General features: G+C 47.8%; 1 protein-coding gene across 5 annotated transcripts in view; it reads left to right on the forward strand.

The window, feature by feature from the left end:
* Nucleotides 1-24,716, forward strand: part of srcin1b (SRC kinase signaling inhibitor 1b) — a 73,819-nt gene extending 49,103 nt beyond the window's left edge. For 2 of the 5 annotated variants that reach the window (XM_076035059.1, XM_076035063.1), the window contains 15 exons: nt 6,413-6,614; nt 8,449-8,578; nt 8,676-8,847; nt 13,480-14,432; nt 14,571-14,660; nt 15,007-15,047; nt 15,334-15,357; nt 17,239-17,399; nt 17,530-17,705; nt 17,864-18,015; nt 19,527-19,674; nt 19,757-20,057; nt 20,753-21,328; nt 22,060-22,209; nt 23,833-24,716. In XM_076035059.1, coding sequence (XP_075891174.1) covers nt 6,413-6,614; nt 8,449-8,578; nt 8,676-8,847; nt 13,480-14,432; nt 14,571-14,660; nt 15,007-15,047; nt 15,334-15,357; nt 17,239-17,399; nt 17,530-17,705; nt 17,864-18,015; nt 19,527-19,674; nt 19,757-20,057; nt 20,753-21,328; nt 22,060-22,209; nt 23,833-23,985 — 3,429 coding nt within the window. In that variant the 3' untranslated portion in view covers nt 23,986-24,716. The remainder of the gene's footprint in view (nt 1-6,412; nt 6,615-8,448; nt 8,579-8,675; nt 8,848-13,479; nt 14,433-14,570; nt 14,661-15,006; nt 15,048-15,333; nt 15,358-17,238; nt 17,400-17,529; nt 17,706-17,863; nt 18,016-19,526; nt 19,675-19,756; nt 20,058-20,752; nt 21,329-22,059; nt 22,210-23,832) is intronic. The other 3 variants (XM_076035062.1, XM_076035060.1, XM_076035061.1) reach the window with 3 other exon arrangements.
* The last annotated feature ends 2,906 nt before the right edge of the window (nt 24,717-27,622 follow it).

Below are 27,622 nucleotides of genomic sequence, written 5' to 3' on the forward strand. Positions count from 1 at the left end.
CGACTCGGTGGTTAAATCCCAGTGCCAACGTCACGTGACTAGCCTACGTGTGGCAGCAGCTAACAGTAGCACTGTGGCTTCGACTCGGTGGTCAAATCCCAGTGCCAACGTCACGTGACTAGCCTACGTGTGGCAGCAGCTAACAGTAGCGCTGTGGCATCGACTCGGTGGTCAAATCCTGCTGCCAACGTCACGTGACTAGCCTACATGTGGCAGCAGCTAACAGTAGCGCTGTGGCTTCGACTCGGTGGTCAAATCCCAGTGCCAACGTCACGTGACTAGCCTACGTGTGGCAGCAGCTAACAGTAGCGCTGTGGCTTTGACTCGGTGGTCAAATCCCAGTGCCAACGTCACGTGACTAGCCTACGTGTGGCAGCAGCTAACAGTAGCGCTGTGGCTTCGACTCGGTGGTCAAATCCCAGTGCCAACGTCACGTGACTAGCCTACGTGTGGCAGCAGCTAACAGTAGCGCTGTGGCTTCGACTCGGTGGTCAAATCCTGCTGCCAACGTCACGTGACTAGCCTACGTGTGGCAGCAGCTAACAGTAGCGCTGGGCCCCGGGATGGAAAACTCTAATTAGGTCAATCATAATCACATAATTTTTTTCTCTTGTCATCGAATGTTTTACTATTTTTACACTGCGGCTGATGAATCATTCAAGCGTTTGCTTTCCAGTGGAGTTTTACCCCACAGCAGAATTCATCGATCACACATTTTGTCATGCTAGATATTTACACTGGCTTTCTTGGACCCATAGGCAGATCACAATTATTACATGTGTGCAGCTAACAATCTATCTTAATGTATTTTTATAGTTGTATGTATCTAACTGTCTCCCCTTTAGAGTGATTTGAGATTTGTTTTGTAGTTTACAAGGTTGTGTTCTCCAGTTCAGTTGGTCGATTTATTGGTGTTTTTTGTTCTCTTCCTCCTCTATCTCTCAATAAATAGAGAGTCATATTAAACCTTTCACGGAATAATTAAAAAGGGGATTCTTAATTTTCCTGAAATTTCAGTTTCAGTTTCATGCGTGACAAATTTCCCTTTGTTTTACTCTAGAAACATCTCAGATAGTACAAACACTTCATTCAAAACGGACACAGAAAAAAGAAACATTGGCAGCGACAATCTGCGGACTTCCCCTCTTGATGACACCAGCAATATCTTTTTTTCGTTTCATTTGTGAGCAGCAAAGCCGAGTTTGTGGGTTGCACATATGAAAAATAGGCCAAACTTCTCTGCCAAGATGCGTTGTTGCAGCAAAGTACTAATTTACCAATAATTCGGGACTGAGCCGAAGGCCTGCTCGAAGATCAGGTCATCGCAAAGCGAAGACTCGCTTGTTTTTGTAAGGTTTATTATTTTTCTTCTTATTCCATCTTTTTTGGGACGCTAATTTGACCCCCTTAGCATGCTTCAGCGCTCACCAAATTTGGCATTACTTCAATAATGTTTGTTTTCCAACAAAATTTTACCAAAACATTTGTCAAAAAACAAAACATTTCATAAAGACTAAAACAAGATTCCTCTGTATTGGATTCATACAGTTTTTCAGCATTATAAAACAGACTGGATACCTGGTAGGTCTTTCCAGAAACTGAAATCCATCCATCCATCACTCCATCACTCCATCACTCCATCACTCCATCAAACACTGACTCAATAAATTAAGTTTGATTCACAACCAACGCAGTTATCTGCTCAGTTATTTGATTTTTTTCCCTCTCAGCTCTTAAACACAATATCGATTCCTCACACCTTCTTTCTTTTTTTTTCCTTTACCAAGTCGTATCCCCAGACTACCCGGGCCGTACGTGCCCCAGTGAGCTAGATCAGTGCTAACCCATTCAGACAAAGGCTTTTGTTGCGTCGACGCTGTTTGGCTGTTGATATGATGCTTGGCGGGGATATCGCTATTCCCCCGATTTGGGCTCAGCAAGGAGTGCGTAGCGTTTTCTTCACCGCTGGAAAAAAGAAAAGGCTTAAGAGCCCGAGTGCCGCAGTGCACGTCCTGACGGGCACGGCGCTACGGCACGTGGCCAGAATCGCTCAGTGACACTTGACTGCCAAGGCTGCGAGGATTGAGCGTGCAGGGTTGTACGTTAAAAAGGCTGAAAACCAACGAAGACGAAGCGACTCGGCGCGAAAAGGTCTCTCCTAATGAGAGAGGCTACAGTAGGATTTCAGCCACGAGGAACAGAAGCCGCCTTTTGGGTGTTTTTTCTGATCAGAGGAGTGTTGGTTTTGTTGACACTGTGATCTGTCCTTCTCTGGTGACATCAAGGTCGCCTCCAGAAAGAAAACCCAGCTGTGACGAGGCTGGTTCAGTGGGGAATATTAGGGTTCAGAGGGTCACTTCTCTCACTTAAAAAAACAAGCGCCCTTGAGCAGGGCAATTAACCTCCAGCTGCACTGCCACTGTGGGAAATGGAACTAGGAACTCCTTCGCCTGCCTCAGGCCGCCGCCGTAATGATGTTGCTGCCTTCTCCTCTTCCGGTTGGCGCGCAGCGAGGAAAAAATACCCCACCAGATTGGATGATTTGTAATTATTCAGAAAGGGTGAGAAATTTGCCTGGGAAGGAATATCACAGGGTTAGTCGCTAAAAGCCAGGAAATCACTGAGTCATGGTGCTTGTGGCAGCTATGCGGATCGAAGCAGGAGTTAGGAGGGGGCTGGAGGGAGGGGTGGAGAGGGAGTGTATTTCAGCTGTGCCTCATCAATCACATCAGGGAGTCGGAGCCAGTGGGACGTGTGGATGTTCGCGGCCACTCGGAGTTGAACAGGTTGAATTGTAACACTTTGCAGAGGGAAAATTCTGCTGGTAACAGTGTTCTGGTTAGGAAATAGATATGACAGGTCCACATAATGGTGTCGTGGATGTAGCTGAAGAGTCGATGGTAAAGTTTGTTTGTTCGATTTGGCAGTTAACAAATCAGCAACCAGTGCGTGGCATTAAGGGTTGAAGGTCATTGTGTTTGCGTTTGGCGGCAGATAAGCGAGACGCCTGATTGGCTGCTGCACAGTGAAGCATGCAAATTGCAGTGACCAAGCTGTTTTTCAGCCACTGCACAGCTCACTAATGAGAGTCATTCCCAGATCGGTAGGTGGCCATTGCTGCTTTGCCAGGTCGTCCAGTTGAACCGAGGACGAAGCAGTTCTAGTGTGTTTGATGTGAACGCATTCGGAGGAAATGTTCAGCACATGCAGATGCAGATGTCCAGAAGATTCTGCTGTCACAGGTGGCAACAAAAGTCGTCATCTACGTTTTGACAGACTTCAGTCTGAAGTTGTGGCCTGTATGTCTGCACCAAGGAGCAGACTTAACAAGCTATGGGAGTGATGAACTGTGTAATCTGTGACAGATGATAACTAATGATCACGAAATACCTAAATATTATTTTAAGCTTGCAAATGTATATTTATGCCTTAACAGGTGTATATAAAAAATATTTAAATTTATAAAAATAAAAATACTTCGATGTGTAAAATGACCCCTAATGTCCTTTAAATGCCATGTTTTTGGAAAGAGCAGGAAGAAAGGTGCGTGATAAGTGGCCTTTAATCAATGATCGGATCGGCTGCAGGTCCGTCTTTACCAGCAGACAAAATTTTCCCTGCAATTTCCAACAATTTATTTTCTCTCCTCTCTTGTGTTTGATTTACGCTTTATCTCCTCCAGATTTACAAACCCTCAGTGCGAGGACTCACAGCAGCACTGTAGCTCCTCTGTGGTGAAACTCGGCCAGATGTTTCGTGCCGTACGACATTTCCTGCAACAATAACCCAGCTTAGCCGTTACAATACCAATAAAGTACTTACAACCTGGTCTTTGTCGCATTAAAGCTGCAGCTTTGTTATCGTCCTTCCTCACCGGATTACACGGCGTCACTGTTTGATGTGCAGCCAGCTGTTTGCTGGTTCCATTGGGTGGAGGGTGAATAGTCGAGCCGCAGTTCATTTGACATAGTGGCAATAAAGGTGCAATATTTTACTTTGAGGTCCCTTTCAACTAACATCTAATTGGTTTGGAAAAACATGAAGCTCTTCTTCTCGGTCGTGTGCGCGCGCGTGTGTGTGTGTGTGTGTGTGTGTGTGTGTGTGTGTGTGTTTTCTTCCAGCGCACATCATTTTGCAGCAGTGGCAGTGAAATCAAGTGAAAATCTTCATCTCATGAAATTCATGGAAGCTCTCATGCAAGAAAACGCAAATAGGATTTTTTTTTTTTTCAGACAACATGCGTGCAGAGTGGCTCAGGCTTAATGAAGAAACTGGTGCTGAGTGCAGCAAAGACTCCAAGTCAAAGCCACAAACACTGCCTTGACTTATTAAACTATTTAAAGTCAAAGTCGAACAACTGACGATATGAATTTCAAGTTCTGCCACCCTCTGATGAAGTTCTTCCTCCGTCCCATCACGGACAAATACTGTCTATACAACAAACAATTCTCTATTATACATTTAAGTCCATTTAAATGTTATGCACAATTATACAATAATTTAGTATTATTCATATAAATATTTATATACATAAGTACATATTTGTGTCTTTCTATTATTCTATTTTTAATTATTTATTTATATACCTATTTATATCCCTATCCCTCTCTATATACTGTATATATGTATACATATACACATGTATGTATACAGATACATGTATATAGTTATGTATACATGTGAACATATATATATTTACATATGCATGCACACACACACTCTGGCCTGTCTGCACTCTGACCACCTCTCTCTCTCTCTCTCTCTCTCTCACACACTCTCTCTCCCTCTCTCCCTTTTTCACTCTTCATTTTTGTATTTCCTTGTCACCCCAACCCCCAAGTAGATGAGCGCCCCCTGGAGTCTGGATCTGCTCCAGGTTTCTTCCTACAGGAGACTTTTTCCTGCCCACCTTGCTTGTTCTGGAGGGTCTAGTTGGTTTTATCCTGATTGTGCAAAGCGCTTTGAGACGCCTTTGCTTGTGATTTAGCCTTTATAAATAAGAGTTGATTGGTTGATTGATTAAAGAAACAATCTCCTGCCCACGTTAAAGCCACCAGGAGGCAACAAAGGCATCAGTCACTCTGAGCCACCCACCTCTCCTCCAGGTGCTCCCCATGTTTTATTCCTCCTCCTCCTCCTCCTCCTCCTCCACCTCCTCCTCCCCCTCCACTACCACATCAGCTCACCTCTCCCTGCTCTCTCTTGTCTTACCTCTCTTCACACATCGCCAGATGCAGAGTAGAACCCCCCCACCCCCCAACATCCCCTCCTCCCCAACCTCCCCCAGCTGCTGCGCTCTCCTCTCCTCTGTAGCTTGACGGCGCTGTGGTTTTGCATGCGGGAGGCGTGCTGCCTGTGCGCCGCCTGGGCCTGACGAGCAGCGAGCGGGAGGCCATAAATCTCAGAACATACGAGAGGCGGCGAGCATAATCCGTCAGGATGCTCCGTGTCGGGGAGCCTCCCTCCCTCTCTGTGCTGCGGCTCCGTGGACTCTCCGACTGTCCTGGGTGCCGAGGGGAGTGAAATGAAATCTCTGCCGTCCGCGGCACGCTTTAAGCGTCCTCTGCTGCGCAGTGCTGGCGCCGCGGACACGCGTGCGCGGCCAAGCGTCGCGCCTCAGTTGCCCCGATGGCCTCGGGGAACGAAGCAGCAGCACACACACAGAGGGATGGATGAGATGGAGGTCGGGCCCATGGATGCAGAAGGCAGTGGGAGCTCGTTACTGTATCTTCTGGCCTGGAAAATGTCCCTCCATGTGAATTTTGTTAAAAGCCAACCTGCTGTATCCGTAACTGCAGGTGTTCTGCAGATCAAAAATGGCCCGTGGGTTTTTGTGCGTGCGTGCGTGCGTGTGTGTGTGGGGGGGGGTGGGGTGGGGTGGGGATTATCAGAGATGATCTGCAGTTCTGGCAGGAAACCGGCACGCAGATGAAGTGCTCGGCGCCGCCGACTTTCTTCACATTTGAGTCACCTTCAAGCGTTTCATCTCCTGTGCTGCTGCCGACACTTTCCTCCTCCTGAGTGTCTAATTGAAGCTTTGTTCAGTCAGTCGAAGGCAGGTGGTGCTATTCTGAGGGCGGTCCAGGCTTGTTTGTTTTTTTCTGCTTCGTCTTCTTCTTCTTCTCCTTTAGACGTGTTATTGTACCTGGCTGTGTGTGCTGCAGCCTCTGTGAGAAGCTTTATCTCCAGCACTCAGCTTCCCCACCGCCGGCCCTCTGAAGGCAGATGCAAAGCAGCTTTGTCTGAGCTAAACTGTCTGCCCGCCCGCCCGCCTGTGTGCTGAATGCCTTCTCTTTTGTGTCTTTGCATTCGTTTCCCGCTGCCATTTTGTTTTTTCCCTCTGCCATTTTTGTGTTCAGCTTCGGCGTTACCTTCTTCCGCTCTTCCTCACCTTCCCTCGTCCTGCTTGCAGACTCGGACGCCTCGCGTGACTCGACTCAGCCCGACTCAGCCAGCGCTCGCCGACCAGGCCAGCCGGGTTTCCTTCGCCTCCGCCGAAAATCTGGAAACCATGTCGGAGTCGGATCTCCCCATCGGTTTCAACCGGATGAACCGGCTGCGTCAGAGCCTGCCGCTGGCACGCTCGTCCAGCCAGGCCAAGCTGAGGGCACCAGGTCAGAGGTCAACACACAACTCTGTTGGTTTCATCATCTCCATTCAGAATCTCCTAAGACGATGCTGATTACAAAGATGCGTTATCATTTGTTGCCTCCTAGTGGCTGGTTGCAGTGTTGCTCAGAAACGCCTTCCGCTCCATGCGGCAGATTGGATATAAATACAGCAACATTTATTAATACATTCTCCCATTGCAGCAGTGTGAATGGTGGATTACCCATTTTAACCCACTAACAGGCTATGTTTGCATAGTACCCCATCCATCCATCCATTTTCAATCCCCGCTTCTTCCTGAGCTCAGGGTCACAAGGGTCTGCTGGAGCCTCTCCCAGCTGTCATAGGGCAAAGGCAGGGTGACACCCTGGACGAGTCGCCAGTTCATCACAGGGTCACATAGAGACAAACAAAGACAAACAACCATTTGCACTCACATACACACCTACGGAGTGTCCAATTCACCTCACATGCATGCTTTTGAACTGTTGGAGGAAGCCGAAGAACCCGGAGAGAACCCACACAGACGCAGGGAGAATCATGTAAATTCCACACAGAAAGGTCCCAGGCCCAGAGTCGAACCCACAACCTTCTTGCTGTGAGGCGACAGCGCTAACCACCTTGCACAGTACCCATTGCAAATATTACCTCCTAGAATTATGAAGACAGAACACACTGCACCTTAACAAAGGTTGCCCAAGGGCACTTACTTTAATAAAATTTCTAAATTTGAAACACATATCGTACCAACAAATGCTAACAGTTTAGCCTTATAATGTTACATCACACAGTGGGAGATAGCTTTAATTTAGCTTGTTAAGCACTGCTGGAATTGTTCTTTTTCTAAGAGATAATGAAGCGCTTTCATTTACTGCTGGTTATTTTGTGAGAAAAATTTGCTCCGACTGGAAGACAGGTGGACAACAAAAAGCAGGAGAATACGTAAACGCTTGCGTTCACACCTTACTTGTCATCACCCCAGAAAACAGAGAAACTCAAAAAATCAGCACAAAATGTGGCAGGCGGCAGTGGCAGGAGGGAAGCTGAGATTTTCCCAGAAAACGGTAGAGGTGTGAGGCAGCGAGGTACCAACTATTGGACTTAGTGGAATCGTCTGACAGAGTGGGCTAGGTGGGTGATTGCAGAATGGCAATGCCCCGCCTCCTGCCCTGCGAAAGGAGAAACGGAGGAGAAGCTGAGGGAATGCCCAATAACCAATAAAACAAGTAACAGAAGAATACCAGACCGTAACAAAATGGATATCTTTACATAAACATTTTAAGACGTTTAAGAACTAGTTTTGACAGTAATGCAGGGAATCAGTTATCACAGCGTCTGTAACCCTGGTCCAACCCTGGGAGAGTTGAACTGCCTACAGGACCTGTAAACAGAGCTGCCTAAGGCTTTTAAATGATCCGCCTGTCGTCTCTGATTAATAGGTGGTGCACAAAAACAAAATCATCTTCGGTAAACTATCTGTCTCGCCGGTGATGCGAAAGGAAGAAAAGAACGCACAATGATTGATTGTAATTTCTTGACGCAGCATCTGTCATCGGTCTCCATTTTCTCCTTAAACAGTTCACGTCCCATCGATGGAACCCGAGGCTGTGCTCATATTTATTCATGTGGGAAAACGTCTGGGGCGTTTTAAGACTTTGGCCATCCCGTCTTCTCATTTTCAGAGTATCTACACATCTTCTTTTGTCTCACTATCTGTTGCTGAACCCATTTATCACTCCACGGGTTTGCACTCTGAGAAATAGCAAACAGTCGTTTGACGTTTGGACGGTTGACTATTGATTCAACTCGCCATCCCATCCTCCCTCTCCACAAATGCAGGGATCCTCTTCCTCCAGCTCGGGGAGGAGACCCGCAGAGTGCACCTGACCCACGAGCTGACCAGCCTGGAGACTCTGAGGGCACTCATCGTGCACATGTTCCCCCAGAGGCTCACCATGGCCATGCTCAGGTACGTGGAGCCTCCCTGCTGCCTCCTCTTTTGCTCCAACTTGTTTTCTTTTATCGCTAAACTCATGTTGTCGTGCGGGGCTCGATGGATCTTTAAGGTCTCCTAGCACAGCTCTGCTCATCAAAGACGAGACCCGTAACATCTTCTACGAGCTGGAGGACCCGAGGGACGTCCAGGACCGCTGCGTCATCAAGATCTACTGCAAGGAACCCGTCTACGGCACCTACCCCGGACACCACAACCCTCACCTGGCCAACGGAGACCTGCGGGTACGTCCCTTTCTTGTGTTCCTCGGCCCGAGGACCTGATTGCTGATCACTAGAATTAAAGAACTACAGTTCATCCGATTCTGTGCAGCAGGACATAGATGTTGTGATGTATTCCAACGGTTCACTCTGGGCTCGGCTGATTACGACAACACCCTCTAATGAATAGTTTGCTTTTTTATTTTGTTTTTTGTTTAGTTTTTTCCATTTGCCCTCAAAAATTATTTTCATTTCATCTGCGCCCCCTCCTCCCTCGAGACTCCTTCCACTCCTGTGTGTTGGCAAACACGGCCTCACATCAACCCTGCGCAGGGGCCGCTCTCCCCTGCTGCCCCGCGGCTGTTCCTGGATCAGTGCCAGATTCTCCTCAGTGGCGCTGACTCGACTGAGGTCGGTTGAACCGAGGCTCGGTTCGCAGAAGGAGAAGAATCCCAGAGTGTTTGCCAGAGGCCGGCGGAAAAAACTCTTCATGTTTCGCAGCGATTTCACCCTCGGATGGCGCTTTCAAAGCTGCCCCGTTGCGGCGCTCTGACGCATTGAGAGCGTAAGAAGGAAAGTGTGACTGGAAACTGGACACTCTCCGATGGTCACAATGCTGCTTCTCCTTCTGTCAGAAATTGTTAAATGAAAAAAAGATGTTTCCCTTTATCAACAATGGGTGTTAATCACATATTTCAAATACGTGATGAACACAAATACGGTATTTGCTTATAATGAAACCAACGCATTACAAAAAGACATTGAGAGTCAGTGGAGATGGCAGCATTGGACACTCACAGATTAGTCTTTGATCTGAAGAGCCTTGCGGCTGCCTGATAGATACACTGGCTTCGGCAGTGGCTATCGACACAACGTCAAGCCGCCTTTTACAACCTTCATCACTCTTCACAAGATAAGCTCACTGTCACAAAGCTGCCCGGAAAAGCAAGAGGCCGACCTCTCTGATCCACAGCAGTGTCTCACGGTTTAGAGTTGGAGAGCCTGAAAGCTCGACCTTTGCTCCTCTGCTGTGCTGATGATTGATGATGGCATCACAACACTTGACCAGTCTCTCAATCTCACCAATCTGCTCAAAATCTGTCCCGTGTGTTGAAGAAAGTGCTGCGGGTTATTTTATGTCCTCCTCTCTCTCACGACCTGTCACAGTGTTTGTCTAAATTCAACAACCAAATAAATGTGCCATCAAGCATAATTGCTAATGCCGCACGCACGTGGTTTGACCCAGACACACAAACTGTGTGATGTCACAGAGTTGTTGTTTTTTTGGGGGGGGTCCTACCAAGAACCTTTTTGTCGCCGACTAATTACACCGTGGTTTTTCTTCCTTCGTTTTTGGAGAGCGCTTGTTCGAGAGCAGCAGCTTTTATAGAATAAGACAAATTACAAGCCCGGCAAATTACATTCCAGACAAGTCGAGGCGTGCAGCTGTGAAGAATGAATCTGCATGTTAAACAGGCGCCACGTTCCTGACCCGTTTGTCCTTTTTCCTTCAATCATAACACCCACGGGCTCAAAGCGTCTCGTTGCTCTTTTTAGCATGCAGGTGTGTGTGTGCGGGTGTCTGTGTGTTAGTGTCTTTAGAGGTCAACTGTTCATCTCTCTCCCGGGATCAGTTGTCGTCGTCATTCCCGCCGTCGCGTCCCAGCTCGAAAATTTTGCCAGCCTTTTATGGCCTTATCAGAGCAGCAGGCTTACCTTGAGCATTATGTGTGTGATACGCTGATTCAAGGTGAACAGATAGGGTGAGTCTGTGTGTGTGTGTGTGTGTGTGTGTGTGTGTGTGTGTGTGTGTGTGTGTGTGTGTGTGGGCTCGCTAAAGTCTAGCCGGCAGAGCTGATATTTTTCCCTGATGGCTGATCACAAAAGCATGACCAGAATTACAGAACTGCAGTTCATCTGAGTTGGCGCTGCAGGACAAGGACATTGATTGGCTGATTTCCGTCAGCCACGTCACGTCACGGGTTAGGTTAGAAATAACATTGTAGGTGGTCTAGGGCAATATGACCATTTGGTAATATTGTCATATTCTTTTTTTTTTTAGATAATATACAAAAGGTGTCATATGTCGACAAATCGCAGCATAACCTTTAAATTTAACTCGGACTGTCAAACGATTATTTTTTAAATCGAGATTAATCTCTGATGTCCCATAGTTAACTGTGATTAATCTCATTTTCATTTGCATGTTTAAAAATCAGTTTTTTTCCATTTCAAGACAGTTTTTATGTCCATATTAATGTCTTCATTGGGAACAGGATTTCACTTTTGATATTTTATATTATTATTTCTTTAAAAACACAGCTAACATGAACAGAATGTAGTGTAGAAACACAGTGCTACAGCTTGAAGACATGTGTACAGGTGAATGGAAGGGACACAAGGCTTGTGATTAAAATGTGATGAAAGAATTATGCTTTGTATTTAATCTCATTGTAATAATATGTTAACGCTGGCAGGCCTAAATGTAACTCTTCGATGTGTAACACGACAACAACACAGAACGTCAGAGTGTCTGTCTTCTGTTCCAAACAGCTCATTAAGGGCATGAACTGGAGTTTGCACACTACTGCTGGGTCACTGAAATCGATTGTGTTGGTATTTACATTCTCTCAAAAGCTTGAAAACATTGCTGGGCTTCTCGCTAGTTGCTTTTCACACTTAGCGTGTATTCACACCAGCCCTCTTTAATCAAACTCCAGTAGGTTTGCTCAGAGAGTCCAGTTTGTTTGGACCAGTGTGAATGTACATTCAAAACACAGGGTATTATGGGTAGCAAGTTATCCTGCATTGACCAATAGATGAACAAGGTCTCTTGTTCAATGTTTGTCTTGTGTTCTTCTTCGGTAGTACTTGGTGCACCGCCACTACAAGTGGGGAATATGTTATTGCAAAGGTCTTGTCAGTTTGACAAAGTGCAGTGAGAAACTGTGACCAGCTGAATGCTTTAACCCCACTTTAACTGAGGCCACAATCTTGGGAGTTTGGAAAGGTCTGGACACGGAGTCGCCAGATTAGCAACACTGCCTAACTGTTCACTTCCCTCCGGGTCTGATTTATTTATTTTTTTTTATTTTTTTTTAAGAAAAAAAACAACAACTTGTATGCGTAAATGGTAGTTTCTGGAAGGTTGGCTGACTGAGCGTGGCGGTGGCGGTTTTACATGACAAGGTTTTAACTAGATGGTCGCGATATTGTTACTTGCTACATCTCTCATCAACAAACGTTGGGTAATCGATGAGTTAAGCATTCACAGTTGGGTCTGATGTTATGTAGATGCTGGAGATATTATACCCGCCCCTTCCTGCAGGACAGACCCTGGAACTCCAGGAGGTATGAGCAAATGTCTGTCAGGAGGATGCTGTTGATTTGAGACCGTTGCTAAGTTACGACTTGGCAGACACCAGCAGAGGAGCCGTTAGCTCGCTGTGGGGCTGTCCACTGAGTGTTGAGGCCTCAGAGGGGTTGCCGTGGAGAAATATTGGTTTTTCAATTTGCATATTTTTCAGCCGGTATCTTGCTGCGTCACAAGCCATTAGTGTTATCTTCCTTTGTCTTTCATGGCCATATGTGTTTCCCTGGGCTGCAAACCAAGAGCCGCTGCTTTGCGTCCTGCTTTGTTTCTCGGATGAATGCAAAAAAAACAAAAACAATTACTTTCCTCGCCCTTGGTCAATACACTATCAGATGATGACTTAATAACACTTAGGAGGGTGATTGGAGCTCTTTTCTGTGTTCCTTTTTTGTAAAATATTATAGTAAACTGAGAAAAACAGAAGGCATTTTCATCCTCACAAACGATAACTGACTCATTCTCCCCCAGGCAAAAATCACCCTACACAGATAGCTATCTGCTTCTTAACACCGGGCAGAGGGACAGTGAACATCATTCACCCCCTAAACTGCTTTTCAGTTCAGGAAATGTTAGAGCTGGACTGAGTTGCAGTAGATTAAACCTTGGACGTCACAGGAGCTAATCCCTCCAGGTTTTAACAGACTCTACTGGAGATGCTAGCAAGTTAGCAAGTTATGCTCTTAGTGAACACTTAGCATTTTGTTCAGCCTATTAGTGGATGACAGATTGATGTTCGCTTTAACAGCAGCCAGCCAATGTGTCCGTCACTGTCAAAGCCCTGTTCAATAACATTGTTGTTGTGGGCGGGGCTTCAGGCCAGTGATTGAAGATGTGGGTTTTTCACTGTAAAGAGCTCATTGCCTCTTTTTCTTTTTCTTCTTTTTTTCTTTTTTGTCACTAATTTGATAAAATCCTACTGCATAAGAAAGAGGCTTTGTCCTAATCCACCCAATCTAATCTTATTATTTAACCGATACCATCTCACTTGCGTTCACTTTGTAACAACTTGTAACTGTGAATGCTGAACTCATCGATTACTGTCTAATTTCCTGCATAATTACATTTCTTGTTAAACAGTGGACCCCCAACTTTGGCAGATTATTGTGTCCTTTATGTTTGCTTTTCTTGATCTCCACCTACTGTGGAAACAAACCCTCAAAGATGCAAACCCTTGTGTTTTCTCCAGACAATGCGTAATCGTTTTCCTCTTTACGGACATAACCAGTGGCTCTATTGCTGCGCTTCCATTGATTCTGTGTGCTGTTCCTTCATTCCGCCCCTAGAGGGAGATGGTGTACGCCCCTCAGGACTCGTCGCCCAACCACCGCCGCCTCAGCAACCCGCCGATGTCTTCCCAGCATTCATCTTCCTCTGCCTCGCCCCAGGGCTCGCCGTCCCGGGCCCGCCTCCTCTACAGCGGCAACCGGCCCTCGTCCTATGCCGGGCCCCCCCACCACCACACCCACCACACCCACTCCCTGCCCCACCCTCACTCCCAGTCCCACCACTCCTCCCCCCACCAGCAGCCACCGCCGCCCCTCCACCAGCCGCACCACGTGCAGCAGGCCTTCGGCGCCTCCTCCAGCGCCATCCTGGAGCGGCGGGACGTGAAGCCCGACGACGAGATGGGCGGCTCCCGGAGCGTGGTGTTGCTGCGAGGGGACGAGCGCGGGGGCATCTACGCCGACCCCTACTCCCTGGGCCCGGAGAGCAGTCGCCTGAGCCTGGCGGGGGGGCCCCACTCCCCGCTGCCGGCCAGAGCCGACCCCTACGGTTCCTTGTACCGCCGCGGAGGGGGCGGAGGCGGTGGAGGAGGAGGCGGAGCTGCAGCAGCCATGCGCTCCCTCACCTCCTACTCTGCCGCCGCCCTGCAGGGAGAGCTGATGGAAACGGGCGCGCTGTACAGGCCCGGGGGCCCGCTTTACAACGACGCGTACGCCGCCTCCATGCTGGCGATGGGCCTGCGGGTGCCGCCGCCCTCGTCCCCCCAGAAGATCCCCGACATGAGGGAGCCGTACGGGGGCACCATGCCGGGCCGGGGCTCCCCGGGGAGGCAGAGCCTGAGGAGGGACTCCGTCTCCTCCTCCGTGTTCGGGGACAGTCCCAAAGCCAGGGGCCCCGGTCCCGGCCTGGGCCTCAACGCCGAGCAGCTCTGCCTGTTGGCCGGCCCTGGAGGAGAGGTAGGGGGCGCCGGAGGGTTCGGATCACCTCTGCTGGGCAACGAAACAGAGACCAGGTGATGCAGCTGTCAGTCACAGCAGGAAATTAGTACAGCCCAGGGTGCATAATGAGCTAAGTGAGTGTGTATATGTGTGTGTGTGTGTGTGTGTGTGTGTGTGTGTGTGTGTGTGTGTGTGTGTGTGTGTGTGTTCAGGGAGCGCATGGAGGCCATGGAAAAGCAGATAGCGAGTCTGACTGGGTTACTGCAGAGAGTCCTGAGCAGAGCACCCGAGGCAGACAGCCCGTGAGTTAAATACTGTACACTCTCTCTGACGCACACACATACACACATACACACACACACACACACACACACACACACACGTGCCACTCAGACGCGCACGCTGCCCACACAACCTCAGAAGTGGAAAAATGCATCAAGCTAAAAGTGTTCCACTTTCAGATGACGCAGAGAACCAACTGTCTGCCGCGCAGAAAAATCAATTTATGCTTGAAATTTTAATTCACCGCCCACCACAGACCACACGCACACACACACACACAAACACAAAGACACAGACACGCACACACTCTGCAGCACACACGTTCCTCGCCGGGTATCAAAGCCGTTTACCTCTTGCATGTTGCAGGGAGAAGATTGAGTCAGCCAGCGACTGTTCCGGTACTGACGGTAAGTTTAACGCACTTCACACTCCACACACACACACACACACACACACACACACACTCCACACACACACAGACACACACACACACACTCCACACACACACACACACACACACACACACTTTGCTCCCGCCGCCTGTCGCTGCTTCCTCTCTGATGGCCACGGCAATCATCTCCGGCTACTTTTTGCCCTGTTTTCTCTGCGTGTGATTGGTCGAGAGGCTGACATGTGAGCGGCTTCCTGTTTGGCTGCTGTGTAACTTGCTGCTCATGCTTCTTGTTGTTTTAGCTGGACGCGCTAAAAATAAAAAAGGTAGCTATGTGTCCCCGAAGTGTCTCCCACCTGTTCCCACCCTCCCCTCCTCCTCCCCCTCCTGTGTGCCCCCCCCCCACCCCCCAAGGGACCCCAGCTGGTGTCCTTACCTCACTTCCTGTTCTCTGTCTCCGAGTTGCATTACAACCTGAGTTAGAGTTTCCTTGAGTTCCCACCTTTCTGATAGTTCGGTTTTGTTTTGTTTTTACAAAAAAATGTTTCTTTACATTATTTGAAATAAAAATGTTGTCGCTCCAAAAATAAAAAAGTGGTTGGTTGTGTTCAGACGTTTACTAGTAAAATAAAACCGTTCCCTGTGAACTCAGATGTCCTGAAGAAACTCGGCATGGTGGAATTTTCAGCAGGAGACGGAGGAGCTACCACGTGTCCCTAAATGTCACTACATGAAACATTTAGCTAAATGGCAGAACCTATTTTTTTTTTTCTTCTTCTTGGTACTTTCTATCGCACTTGAATCCAAAATAGAACTGGACATAGTCGCAGACAGTCGCTTTGAGTCTCGCAGTTAATTTTGACCTTCCAAGACGTCACTGCTCACTCTGCAACCTGCATTCTAGACTCAAATGTATTTTGAAATGCCAGATTCAATGAAAGTGAGTGTTTTTGCAGCCTGCAGATCTGCTGAGGGCCCAGGATCTCCAGCGTCGCCGTCGCTGCTTAAATGTATCGGTGTCGGCATCAAGCTTCTCGGAAAGATCAGAGCGACTCTCCAGATTTGTTGCTAGTCGCTTTTGAAATTGCCAAGGGGCTTCTGGAAAGTGGCCAGAGCAATCGGCAAAGTCGCCAAGTTGGCAGCGCTGGAGAAAGTGTGTGTCGCTGGATAAAGTCTTCAGTGAGAAGTTTTCCGATCTGTGCTCTCTGCGTGTCTGTCCAGTGTATGACAATTGGATTTTCCAACACAGACGACCACAGATAAACCCCTATCTCTTTTTAAGCTGAAATTGAGTTTTATTTTTTTTGCTGTACTTTGTTTTAGTTTTTTTTATTTGTTTGTTAGACGATTTTTTTTTCTTTGCCCAACAAACATCAGATTGTTTCCAGAGATGAAACCTGCCATCTGCAGTGGCAATCAGCAGCGTTTCATTCCCTCACCCTGGTCTGCTGAGGCAGCAAGGGGAGACTGATGGAAAGCGTTCGAAAACCTCCTCAGATAAAGAAACAGGCTCGATCGAGGACGCGCTGCAGCTAAAACAGAATCTCGGTCTCCAACCCGTCGCTCGCCGTTTGGGTGGTGGCTTCAGAATGCAACTCTGTTCCCGGCTGAGTCCGACTGTCCCGTCGCTGTTCTCCTTCCTCTGTGTCGTTGTGCCTGCTGCGTGTGACTCAACCTCCTCCAGCCTCCATCGTCATGTCAGAAGGTGATCTGACTCTCCCACATCCCAGCGGTGATGTGACGAGGGCTTTGGATCTGGTGGTGCTGCTGTTTCCTCATGATGTTCCTCATCGTCAGCTCCATTCAAAAACTGTGACCTCTGACCTCTGCGCTGCACCAATGACTCGACCTGTCCTGAATTATTAGCACAACCACTAAAATCTAGACTTAGACTAGACTTTTACTTATTGTCATTGACAAAAAGAAACGCAACAGTGATTCCTTCTCCAAGGAAATGTTGTTGCTCGGCTCTGGAGTACAATCTTTTTGCTACTTTGTATAGTTAAAAAAAAACAAAAAAAACATCTGGAGGTAGAATGGTGGTGGAATACAAATAAAAAAGTCATAGTGACAGTTTGAACATTGATTCTCGCCCCCGGTGACCTCACCGCGGGCATTTGCGTCAGAATTTCAGGACAGCTCCTGTCGTGTGCCCTTTAGCAAACCGCCGCCGCCGCCGAGTTCACTTCCTGCTTTTCATCGTGCAGCTCTGACTCCGTCCGCCCCTCTGGCCCTGATGCCGCCGCCGCCCTCGGGGGCCAACCAGCCCGTGTCGGTGTCCCGTCTGCAGATGCAGCTCCACCTACAGGGTCTGCAGCAGAACACCAACGCCTTGCGCAAACAGCTGTCGCAGCTACGCAACATGCAGGTGGGCGTGCAGCAACAAGGGGACTGGAAGGAGTGTCCATCTTTTCTTTTTCTCTCTTAAGACACCACACGTTACATAATTGAGAAATTTGAAAGTGACGCGACATGTCGCATGACTCCGTGTCCCTCAGCTGGAGAACCAGGACTCCGTCCTGTCGCTGCTGCGGCAGACCGAGTCGGAGCTCAGCCTCATGATGCTGGACGCCATGCGCACGCAGGAGGACCCGCTCCAGAGGCAGCGCCTCCTGGTGGAGGAGGAGCGACTCAAGTATCTCAACCAGGAGGAGCTGCTCATCCAGCAGCTGCAGTGAGTGGGACACGTGCACGTTCCTTTCTTTATCAAACAGAAGTTATCGCAGGAACCAAGTTATGCAACTTTGAAGAAAAGAAACTTTAAATGACAAACAGTCTACCAGTTTGTCTGTTGATTTGAATGATTTGATATAATATGTGGGCGGGCTGAAGGTGCCTTGGTCTCTTCCTCAGTGACCTAGAGAAGTCGGTGGAAGAGCTGCAGAGGAACTCATCGATCAACCACGGCCTGGTGACGGAGCAGGACGTGGAGCAGAAGAGCAAAGAGCTGAGAATGCTGGGAGACACGCTGACCGAGCTCAAGAGTAAGAGCTGCCTGGACAAATGGAGCATCTGTCATGTGCACATTGTCCAGCAAAATACTCTTTTTGTACCTGTTTGCACATTCTTGTGTAGCTTCATATTTCCACCATCATTCCAAAATGATATATTAGTATTTTTGCTTCGTTTTTTGCATTTCTTTAATCACATCTACTGTAAGATGGACCTAAGATAAAATGAATGATGATTCTACCACTTCAAGTCACATGACATTTTCAAAATGATCACTGTTGCATTCAGGTATGCCACAGGTCATGGTCTCCAGTGACACATATTAGTAAGTCTTCTATGACTTTACAGTTCAAGGCTCATTAAAATTTAATTTGATCTCCGAGGTGGATTTTGCTTTGCAGTCTGCTGTTTCACACACAACCATCCGTCTCACGTGATAATCATACAACTGTCCAGTTGCAAATGGCTAATAGAAATGCGGGAGGGAAAAAAAGAACAGACCGACCAGTTAATTATAAACATGCTGCAAAATGTAAGATGTAAATAAATAAAGCCCATCTTGTGTTGTTAAGAAGGTCAGTCAGTGGCAGTTTGGACAGCAGAATTCCTCAGTCTGGTGGTGGTGTGGGAGGGCAGACTGCAGCTGTGGGTGGGTGGCAGCATCTTGAACTCTATACGGGGGAGAGGATGAGCAGATCCAGACAAGAGAGACTTCAATACCCTCCACTGCTAATCATACAGATCTGCAATTTTCTACTGCACACCTTAACCCCATGATGCAATCTGGTCCTGGTCTTTACAAAAGCTTTTATATCTTAGCTTGGAAAAGTACAGATAAAAACACTAACGCCGCACTAAAACCAGCAAGCAGTTTCCTATTAAATTGCATCTTCTTTTTTTTTGTTGCATCTATCCAATTCATCATCCATCACAGTGCCCACATATTTATTTTGTTGCACTTGCTGAACAGCCTGGTTATTGATTGAAGAGGGAGGAGGAAACTGTGATATTTCTCATGAAATCAATAGTCATCTCTTTGGCCCTGGGAGCATTTATGTTAAGAAACATGACTCACACCGTTTTGATATATTCAGCCACTTCAGGACTGTGGTCAGTATCGCTGCTGCTGAGGAGATCTCACACAATCTCAGAGTCATCCAGTGTTATTAAGATAAATGGAAATCAGTTACTGGTTGGATTTTCAAGTCCCGAGCTGCTGAACTACTGTTCATGTTGCATTCAAAGTGGAACTACAGACTGTCCAGGCTTCCTGAGATTCCTGTTAGTATCCCTTTGGTTTTGTCCTCCCTCCTTCTTTGCAGTGTTCTGTTTCTCATTGTTCCTGCATGTTAATGACAAAATGTAAATCTTGACGCACAGTGTTTAATGTGCCTTCATTAAGACGGGCAGCCACTGGTTCGAAAGCTCCTCGGGGCCCAACAACTGCTGCTCCCGATCATCCATTTATTGGAGGAACAACTGACAGACGATCAGTTGTTCATCTTCTCCTCACATCTAACATCCTTCTTTGTTCTTCTTGCAGACCAGTTCCCCAGCCTGCAGAGCAAGATGCGCGTGGTGCTCAGGGTGGAGGTGGAGGCCGTCAAGTTCCTGAAGGAGGAGCCTCACCGGCTGGACGCGCTGCTGAAGCGCTGCAACACCATGACGGACGCCCTCAGCACGCTGCGCAGGTAGTCTGTCCCCGTGTGTGAGTCTCAGTCCGGCTCCCTTGGAGGAGGCGCCACCTTCAGGCCCCTTGTCTCGTCTGCACAGACAAATCACAGAAGGCGTGTGGAAGAGTCCGGAGGACCTCATCAGCCAATCGCAGAAGAGGACGGAGGACATGGGCCGCAGCTCCGACCTGGACATCCTCAACAGTCCTCCGCTCAGCCTGAGCGGCCTCAGCGACCTCAGCACCAGCTCCAGTCTGGCCAACTGGATGCCGGCCGGCGACGGTGACACCTCGGGCTCGGAGCAGGACATGCAGCCCCCCATGACCCTGCGGAACCGGGTCCTGGATGAGCTACCGAGCCGGCGGCCAGGCGATAAGTGTCTGTCGGCGGAGGTCCGACTGGTAAGGACCGTCACAATGAGTCGCACCTTAGTTCTCCCAGAAAGCACCTGTCCTAATGAAGTCAGTGGAAGGGTGGGCAAATTTCGCTGGGTTTAGTTAGTTAGTTAGTTAGTTAGTTAGTTAGTTAGTTAAGCCCAGTCTTTTTCGTGGTTCTTTGTGTAGCTGATTGTACATGTGCACATATGATCAAATAAACTAAACCATGGATTCCCAAACTTTTCCACACCATGGCCCCCCAAAATCATTCTCTCCTGGCCGGCGACCCCATACATACAGACAGTGCTATTCAATAATAATAATAGTTACATTTGTTTAAAATTAGAATACTATAAACTAACATGTTGATAATCATGGCCATTTTTCTGTGTGGCTGTAAAACCAAACTTAATGTTTGATGTTGAGTACTGTAGTTGGCCAATTCTAAGGTTTATTGCTGCAGTATTTTCCACAGCTAAGCTGTCTGTCTGTTTCCTTGGGTCACAAACCTGTCCATTTTGCACTACCTTGGCTAGCTTAAGGAGATTATATTTGATAATGATGACTGTTAGGGTGACATTTTAATTATTTATTTATTTACTTTTATTTAATCTTTTTTTTTTTTCTTCTGTTGGCCACCAAGGTCGGCGGCAGCCCCCACTTTGAAAGCCATTGAACTAAACTAAACTTCATTAAACCAAGTTCTGGCCCTCATCCAGGCTGCAGAGCGGGACTGGGAGGAGAAGCGGGCCAGCCTGACCCAGTTCAGCGCACAGGACATCAACCGACTCCTGGAGGAGACGCAGGCCGAGCTCATGAAGGCCATCCCCGACCTGGACTTCGCCGCCAGGCACATCAACAAGCCGGCCGTGCCTCCCAAACCCCAAATCACAATCCCCATCACCTCAACCACAGCCACGTCCTCTGCCAACGCCGCCGGCACCGCGGTGGGGACCGCCACTGCCGCCGCCACTACTGGCACCTCGTCCAGCAGCGCCGTCGGTGGGGAGCAGCAGCCCGGCAAGGTGCAGCTGGCGGCCCAGAAGCTGAACAGCATGGAGGGAGCGGGGTTACACCGAGGGTCCGGTGAGTGGAGTCACGACATTCATCCGGCTGATGGTGCTGCCGTTGGGGTTCTGAAGAGACGTCCTCCGTTGGCAGTGGATCTCAACGTGGCTCGCTACCGCACAGAGAAGCCCTCCAAGTCTCCGCCTCCGCCGCCCCCTCGCCGCAGCTTCCCGTCGGCGCACGGCTTCAGCACCAACCGCGGCGGAGACGTGATCAAGAACTCGAAGGTGAGGAACGGTCCGGTCACCTGAACCCTAAAGTAATCATTGCAGTGCACTCGTTCATCTCCGAGAGCTTCTTCTGGCTCAGCTGGAAGAGTTGGGTCGTCCAATGACCGAGGGGTCTGAAGCAGCATTCACCCATTCATCGGTGTATGAGTGTGTGCGTGAATGGGTGAATGAGTGGCATACCGGCATAACCTGAAGGTGCTGGAAAGCACAATATAAGTGCAGTCCATTTACCATTTACCATGAAGGTAAATTCAGGTCAAGTACATAAGAATGCCAAAAGAAAATAGGGTTATTGTTGTATTGCCAGTTGCTCCATACTGTGCTGAACCACGATTGGTTGGACATTGGCTGGAGGCTCTGAGGGGGTTCAACTCACTTGAATCTTGCAGAACGATCCAAACCTCTAATGACATCAGTCCCGCTCAGATGTCCTTTAAATTACTCAGTGTTCTGTAGATTCATTAGCCCTTTGAAACGCTCCACTTTTCCCAGAGGTGGAGATGAAACTTTGCTGCAGGAGACACGGATGACAAACTCCATATGGTGTCTCCAGAAACGTCTGAAAAGTTTCACTTCGAGCTGGTATCTGATAATGTTAACGGCTCCGGCTGAGAACATCTGTTTTATAATAACTTTGCAGGATAAACTAATAGAGAGAAAAAAGTGGATTATATCATGGAGCTTCTCCACCCTCTGCGCCCTTTAACTGCTGAATATCTTCTTTCCAGATGGAGGAGGACGGCGATCTACCCAAAACTCTGGTGAAACTAAGGAAGATCACCTCTGACTCTCCCCGCCCTGCCTCCACCCCACCCACCATTGCTGCATCGGGCGCCCAGGATGAAGACGATGAGGAGAAGATCATGGCAGAGCTGGAGGTACGGAAACCTTCACCATTAGGGATGAATATTGATGCCGATACCGATCCTATGGATCAACAGCTGCTAATGATCCCCCTCTCAATAATGTTGTGTAGACATTAGCCAAGATGTCAAAAGATCTACAGATTTTTTAAAACCTTTTATTCTTGCCAAACTAAGTTTCTATATCAGTGAAAATCAGACGAGGGTTATGCAGCCATTCACCAGGTTCTATATTGTGATGTCGCCTGGGAGTTAGACACTACAAAATACATACAACATACAATGCAGTTGTATTGGAGGTATGACAGACAGAACAGACGTCCGGCAGATGTTTTGGATTAATTTCACTTTTGCTGCCTTTTCTCCATCCTGCTGATTAAATGAGAATTAATGAGGAAGATAATGAGTTCTCAGTCGTTAATCTCTGAGGTTAGACTGGGAAACCCATTGAGTGCGTCATCATTAACAACTAAAGAAAGTGTGATTTTGGCTTGTCTCAACACATTAGCCCAGCACCATAGTAGAGGTAAATAGTCTGAAAAACTGTAGCATTAGCCACTTGCAAACACTGCTTGGATGCTCCTGGCTCAGTAGTGACCCACTGCTCACACGAGTAAGTATTTCGTATTGTCGTCCCTTTTTTTCTTTTTGCTTGTGACTACAGACATTCTGACACACAGCCAACCTAAAGATCTTTCAAAAACAAACAAACAAAAAAAGATTATAATAAACCTCCCATCAACCAGACATAGCCAGATCCTTTATAATTCTGACTTCAACCTTTACAACTATGTTATTACAATGTTTGTCAAGTTGTTTGAACTACACAATATTTGTCACCTTCTCTTCTCGGACTTGGCCGACACTTTCTGCTCCAGCGGGAGTTTGTGTTGCGCTTCAGAACAAAGCTGTGTCTATGTTGTGTAATTCACACTGCGGTGATGGTTTAAGGAACCGCCAACAACAAGCTAAACATACAGGTGTGGCCAATGTCCTTCAAAATGGTGAGGCAGCGCTTTGCAGCGTGGGAATCGCCACTGTCGCCTGTGGATGAAAGTACGAAGACGCTAACGAATGCAATTGCTAAATGGGCGGCAATGGGCTCCTACCTGTCGTACACTTCATCGTCATCTAACATTACCTTAGAGGGGAACAATTGTTCACGCATACTGGAGCTATATGAAACCGAGAAAGCACCAAAATTTTAACTCCTGTAAAAATGCATAAATGATGGAAGTTTTGAAAGAAATAATAATACAAAAGATTTAAATAGAAATCATTTCTGTGTTCATTTGATTTCCAATTTAGACACCGTACACACGGTACGAAATCTTAAAGACTTGAAAGGCAAAATACCAGAATTTGAAATCTGCAAATCAAAACGCCATTAAACACTGTCAACCACGGAACATCAGAGATTAATCTTGATAAAAAAAAAAATCAATCGAATCGAAAGTCCAAATTAAAGCCAAAGTTTTTTTCCCTCGATGGACAAAAGACAAAACATATCAGGTGGAAGCCACAGACTCAACACTGTGGTTGTGCTTGTGGGCTTGCCACTAACAAAGGCGTTTTTTACCATTTGCAGTAAGCCCCTGGCATTCATGTCGACACCTGTGTGTCTCCTGGCTCCCACAGAACAGCAGTAACTCTCCAGGGCCGATGAAGGGCCCCACCGTGGCCGCCCGGCTCAAACACCTGCAGCAGGGCAGCCTGGAGAGGCCCAAGGGCCGCAAACAGAAGGAGGATTTCCCCAAAGTCCAGGGCCAGCAGCAGGTATTCCACTTCTAACCGCTCCTCCTCTGACGCTGCATCCGCCTCCACCACCACCACCACCACCACCACCACCTCCCAACTTCTCCTCCTCGGCTGCCAGACCAGCTGACCGTGAGGAGGAACTCTTGTACCCGTCTGTCTTGCCTATTCTGGATCCAAACTGGCTTGCGTAGAGATTTAATCATCCCGGTTTGAGGATTTTTTTCCCCCTATTCGGCGAGGAAATGACAGAGACTAGCCTCGCGCCAATGGTGTTGATGTCACCAGTGACATCGTTCAATCAAACCGTTCACAGCTCTGGGCCACAGCCAGGACGTTGCACCTCCTCCTCTAGTCCACGCCGTCAGCAATCTACAAGCCAGACTGCTCAGAACTGCCTTTACACGGCGCTCACGCTACGATTTATTATGCAAAGTGATGAGAAAAGAAGCACAAGTTCTCCTGAAGAGGCTGATTCCCAAGATCAGGTTCTCAGCTTTATGTCCAGTGTAAATCGGAATATGTTCCTGCGGAAGCTGAGGGAGAAAAATGGCATCAACAAATGTTTAATCACAAAAAAAACTGATTTACGCAGTTAATGACACTCATTCTGTCTCATTCATTTTCCCAATTCTTTTCCTCAACAATCTGGATTCAGACAGAAGACAATCAAAGCCACTACGAAACAACTGGTCAGAGTTTGGCTTTTCGTCTTGGTGGGTTTTACCCACAAACTGTAGATTTAATTCCAAGATATAGATCTCATATACATCATGACAAATATATACTGTTAAATACCTGTAAAAAACAAAACAACAACAAGAACAACAACTTAAATATCAGACCACCCTGTCAATGAGACATGTTTGTTATGAATTCAAATTATTTTTTCATCCCCTTCCCTCATAGTTTCAGTCAGTGCCATGTCTTTGCTGCCATAAATCAAGCCGCTCTTAGAGCAACTAAAACCCATAAAAGACCAAATTTAACGGAGTTGACAGCAAAACAAAGGGATGAGATGTTGCAGCACCACTCCAAGAGGCTAATCTGAATTTCACTCCGGAGGCGCAACCGCTCACATTTAACTGAGCGGAGGAACCACAGGCCCGCTTGTCTCATCTGCTGCTGGAAGCTTCAGCAGCAGAGCAGGAAACGAGCACCTCCAAATTCTGCCCCGTCTCCGGACACCCGGGACACAGTCTGCCCGGTTTTATTCCCAAATTAGACTTTCAATTTTGTCTTCGATTACCACCTCAGAGCAGCAATCCTGAAGAACCCAGACTGGCACCCTCGCTAACAGAGTGCCGCCCTCCTGACTGCATTAGCCATGACAGCAGTAAACACACGGCTAACGCCGCTAACCTCCACCCGGGTCTGAGAAAACCATCTGTGTCAGGGTGCCGCTGCTGGATTAGCATTCAGGACGGCCGTGCTTTCACACCTGAACGTGGACTACAACAACAACAACAACAACAACGACAGGTTTAACTATAAACTGTGCAGAATAATCAGCAGTTCTTCCTTGGAGACCATTCATGGATGTGTTTCAAGTGTTCCTGTAAAAGTCAACGTGAAGTCTTTGAACACCCCGTCCCCCCCAGAGCTGGTTGTTGCTCAGCAGTGTGAAGGAGGCCTGGCTGAGGTCACCTGACCGAGGAGCTGCTCCCTCCCTCCCTCAGAGGACACGGAGCCCGACAGCGGAGACCTTCCAGTCTCACCTCTTCTCCACTCGTCTTCTATTTACTCCTCTTGTCTTTGCCGGTTCAGCTTCACACGTCTTTCTTTCCTCCTCCTCCTCCTCCTCTTCCTCCCCCACCTCCTCCTGCTCCTCATGCACACGTCTCTCTTCTCCTTCTCTGCATCCTCGGTGTTGTTTTCTCGCCTGATTATTTTTCCTTCCTGCAGAGGTTGTGTGACAGCAGCAGCACAGCCCACCCCTTCCTCCTGTTCCTCTTCCTCTTCCTCCTCTACTTCTTCCTCCTCCTTACTCTCGTCTTTCCCCTCCTCATCCTCCTCGTCCTCCTTTTCTTCCTTCTCTCCTTGAAAACTCTCCTCCACTTCCTCCTCCTCCTTCTTCTTGTCATTTTGCTCCTCCTCTCTTCTCTTGCTAATCCCTTTCTCCTCCTCCTTTTCCATCTCCTCCTTTTACTCTTCCTCCTCCTTCTCCTTTTTTCCTCCTCTTCCTTCTCCCCTCCCCCTTCCTTCTCCTCTTCCTTTTCTCTCCTCCTCTTCCTCCTCGTCCTCTCTTCTCGTCCTAATGCCCTTCTCCTCCTCCATCTCCTTCACCTCCTCCTTGTACTCTTATTCCTCCTTCTCTTCCTCCTCTCTCTTCTATACCTTCTTTGTCCTCCTCCTCCTCCTCGTCCACTTCCATCCTCTCCTTCTCCTCCCTGACCTCTCTCCTCCTCCTCTTCTTCTTCTTCCTCCTCCCCCTCCTGCTCCTGCTGTTCCTTTCTCTTGCCCACAAACACAAGGACGGTGCAGTGAAACCCAGCCCCCTCTGGTGGCCAGTGGAAGTAGTGTTGACTGACTTGAGCTTTGACAGAAGACTTGAAATCCTTTATCTGTTGGTGACTTTTGGTTTTTGTTCTTTTTTCCTCCCCCCTCCGCTCACCGCTTCTTGCTTTGGCTTTTTTAATCCTCCTCCTCTCTGCTCGCTTATTGTTTGCCAACAGCGCTGAGGTTTGCTTTAGTTTGACTTGGTTTGGTTTGGTTTGGTTTCCGCGGCCTCCATCTTTTTTCCTCCCAACCGCTTCTCCCGGCACCGTTTTCAGTCTTCCTTCCCATCCTCTCTTCCTGTCTCTGCTTCGCTCTCTCCATCCTCTGTCTGCTTCTCAGGTCTCGGCTGGACTTAATGCGAGGGGGGAGCGAGTTCTGGGATCCGAGTTCGGTGAAGGCATCACATTTGTGCAATTTGACTGTCAGCTAGAGGTCGCCAAATTATCCCCACTAGTGATCCAAATAGAAATCGAAATCAGCACAAGAAAAAAAATCTCCTCGGTCTCGACCTGCCTGACTGCCCCTAACCCCCCAACTGAGCTCCTAATCCCACTCTGTCGCCCCATTGCTTTCCTGATTGACTGATAATCACTGGTTGCTGACTACAGATGCATCCAGCGTGGCACACTGTAGTTTCTATAGATAGTCACACACACATATGCAGTGTAACAGAGGCTTTAGACACACAGTTTGCATGCTGGCACATTAATCAGACCCACTATATTATAGGGATGTGACCCGCGGCATGAAGCAGAGTGGAAATGGAGCGTCAGTGTGCAAATCCTGCTTCTGCCACAGGTGGCAGCGTAACGCACGGTCTGTGTTCCAGTTCCATGATAAATCTTACAAGATCAAAAGTATTTTTATCATCATCCCCTCGACATACATAGGAGTCAGTAAAAAAAATTAAATAAATAAAATTTGATATCCAGACGGCTCAATGTTGACGTGTGATTTTCACCTCAGCCAATCGGCTAAATATGAACATTCAGATTTTGGATCTTCAGATTTTTGGAGGGAGATCATCTACACCTCTAATATTAACGAACTTCTATATCATTAATGAAAGTGTCACCACAAAAATTTGCCTATTTTATTTTTTTTAAGTTAAAGCTATAGATATATAACATGGAACTGGAACTCAGCCAGTGTTTCCCTTTTAAATCCACAGCAC

This window comes from Nelusetta ayraudi, unplaced genomic scaffold (assembly GCF_046127955.1).
Source record: "Nelusetta ayraudi isolate G7.1 ecotype Tasmania unplaced genomic scaffold, CSIRO-AGI_Nayr_v1 ptg000042l, whole genome shotgun sequence".
Classification (NCBI taxonomy): domain Eukaryota; kingdom Metazoa; phylum Chordata; class Actinopteri; order Tetraodontiformes; family Monacanthidae; genus Nelusetta; species Nelusetta ayraudi.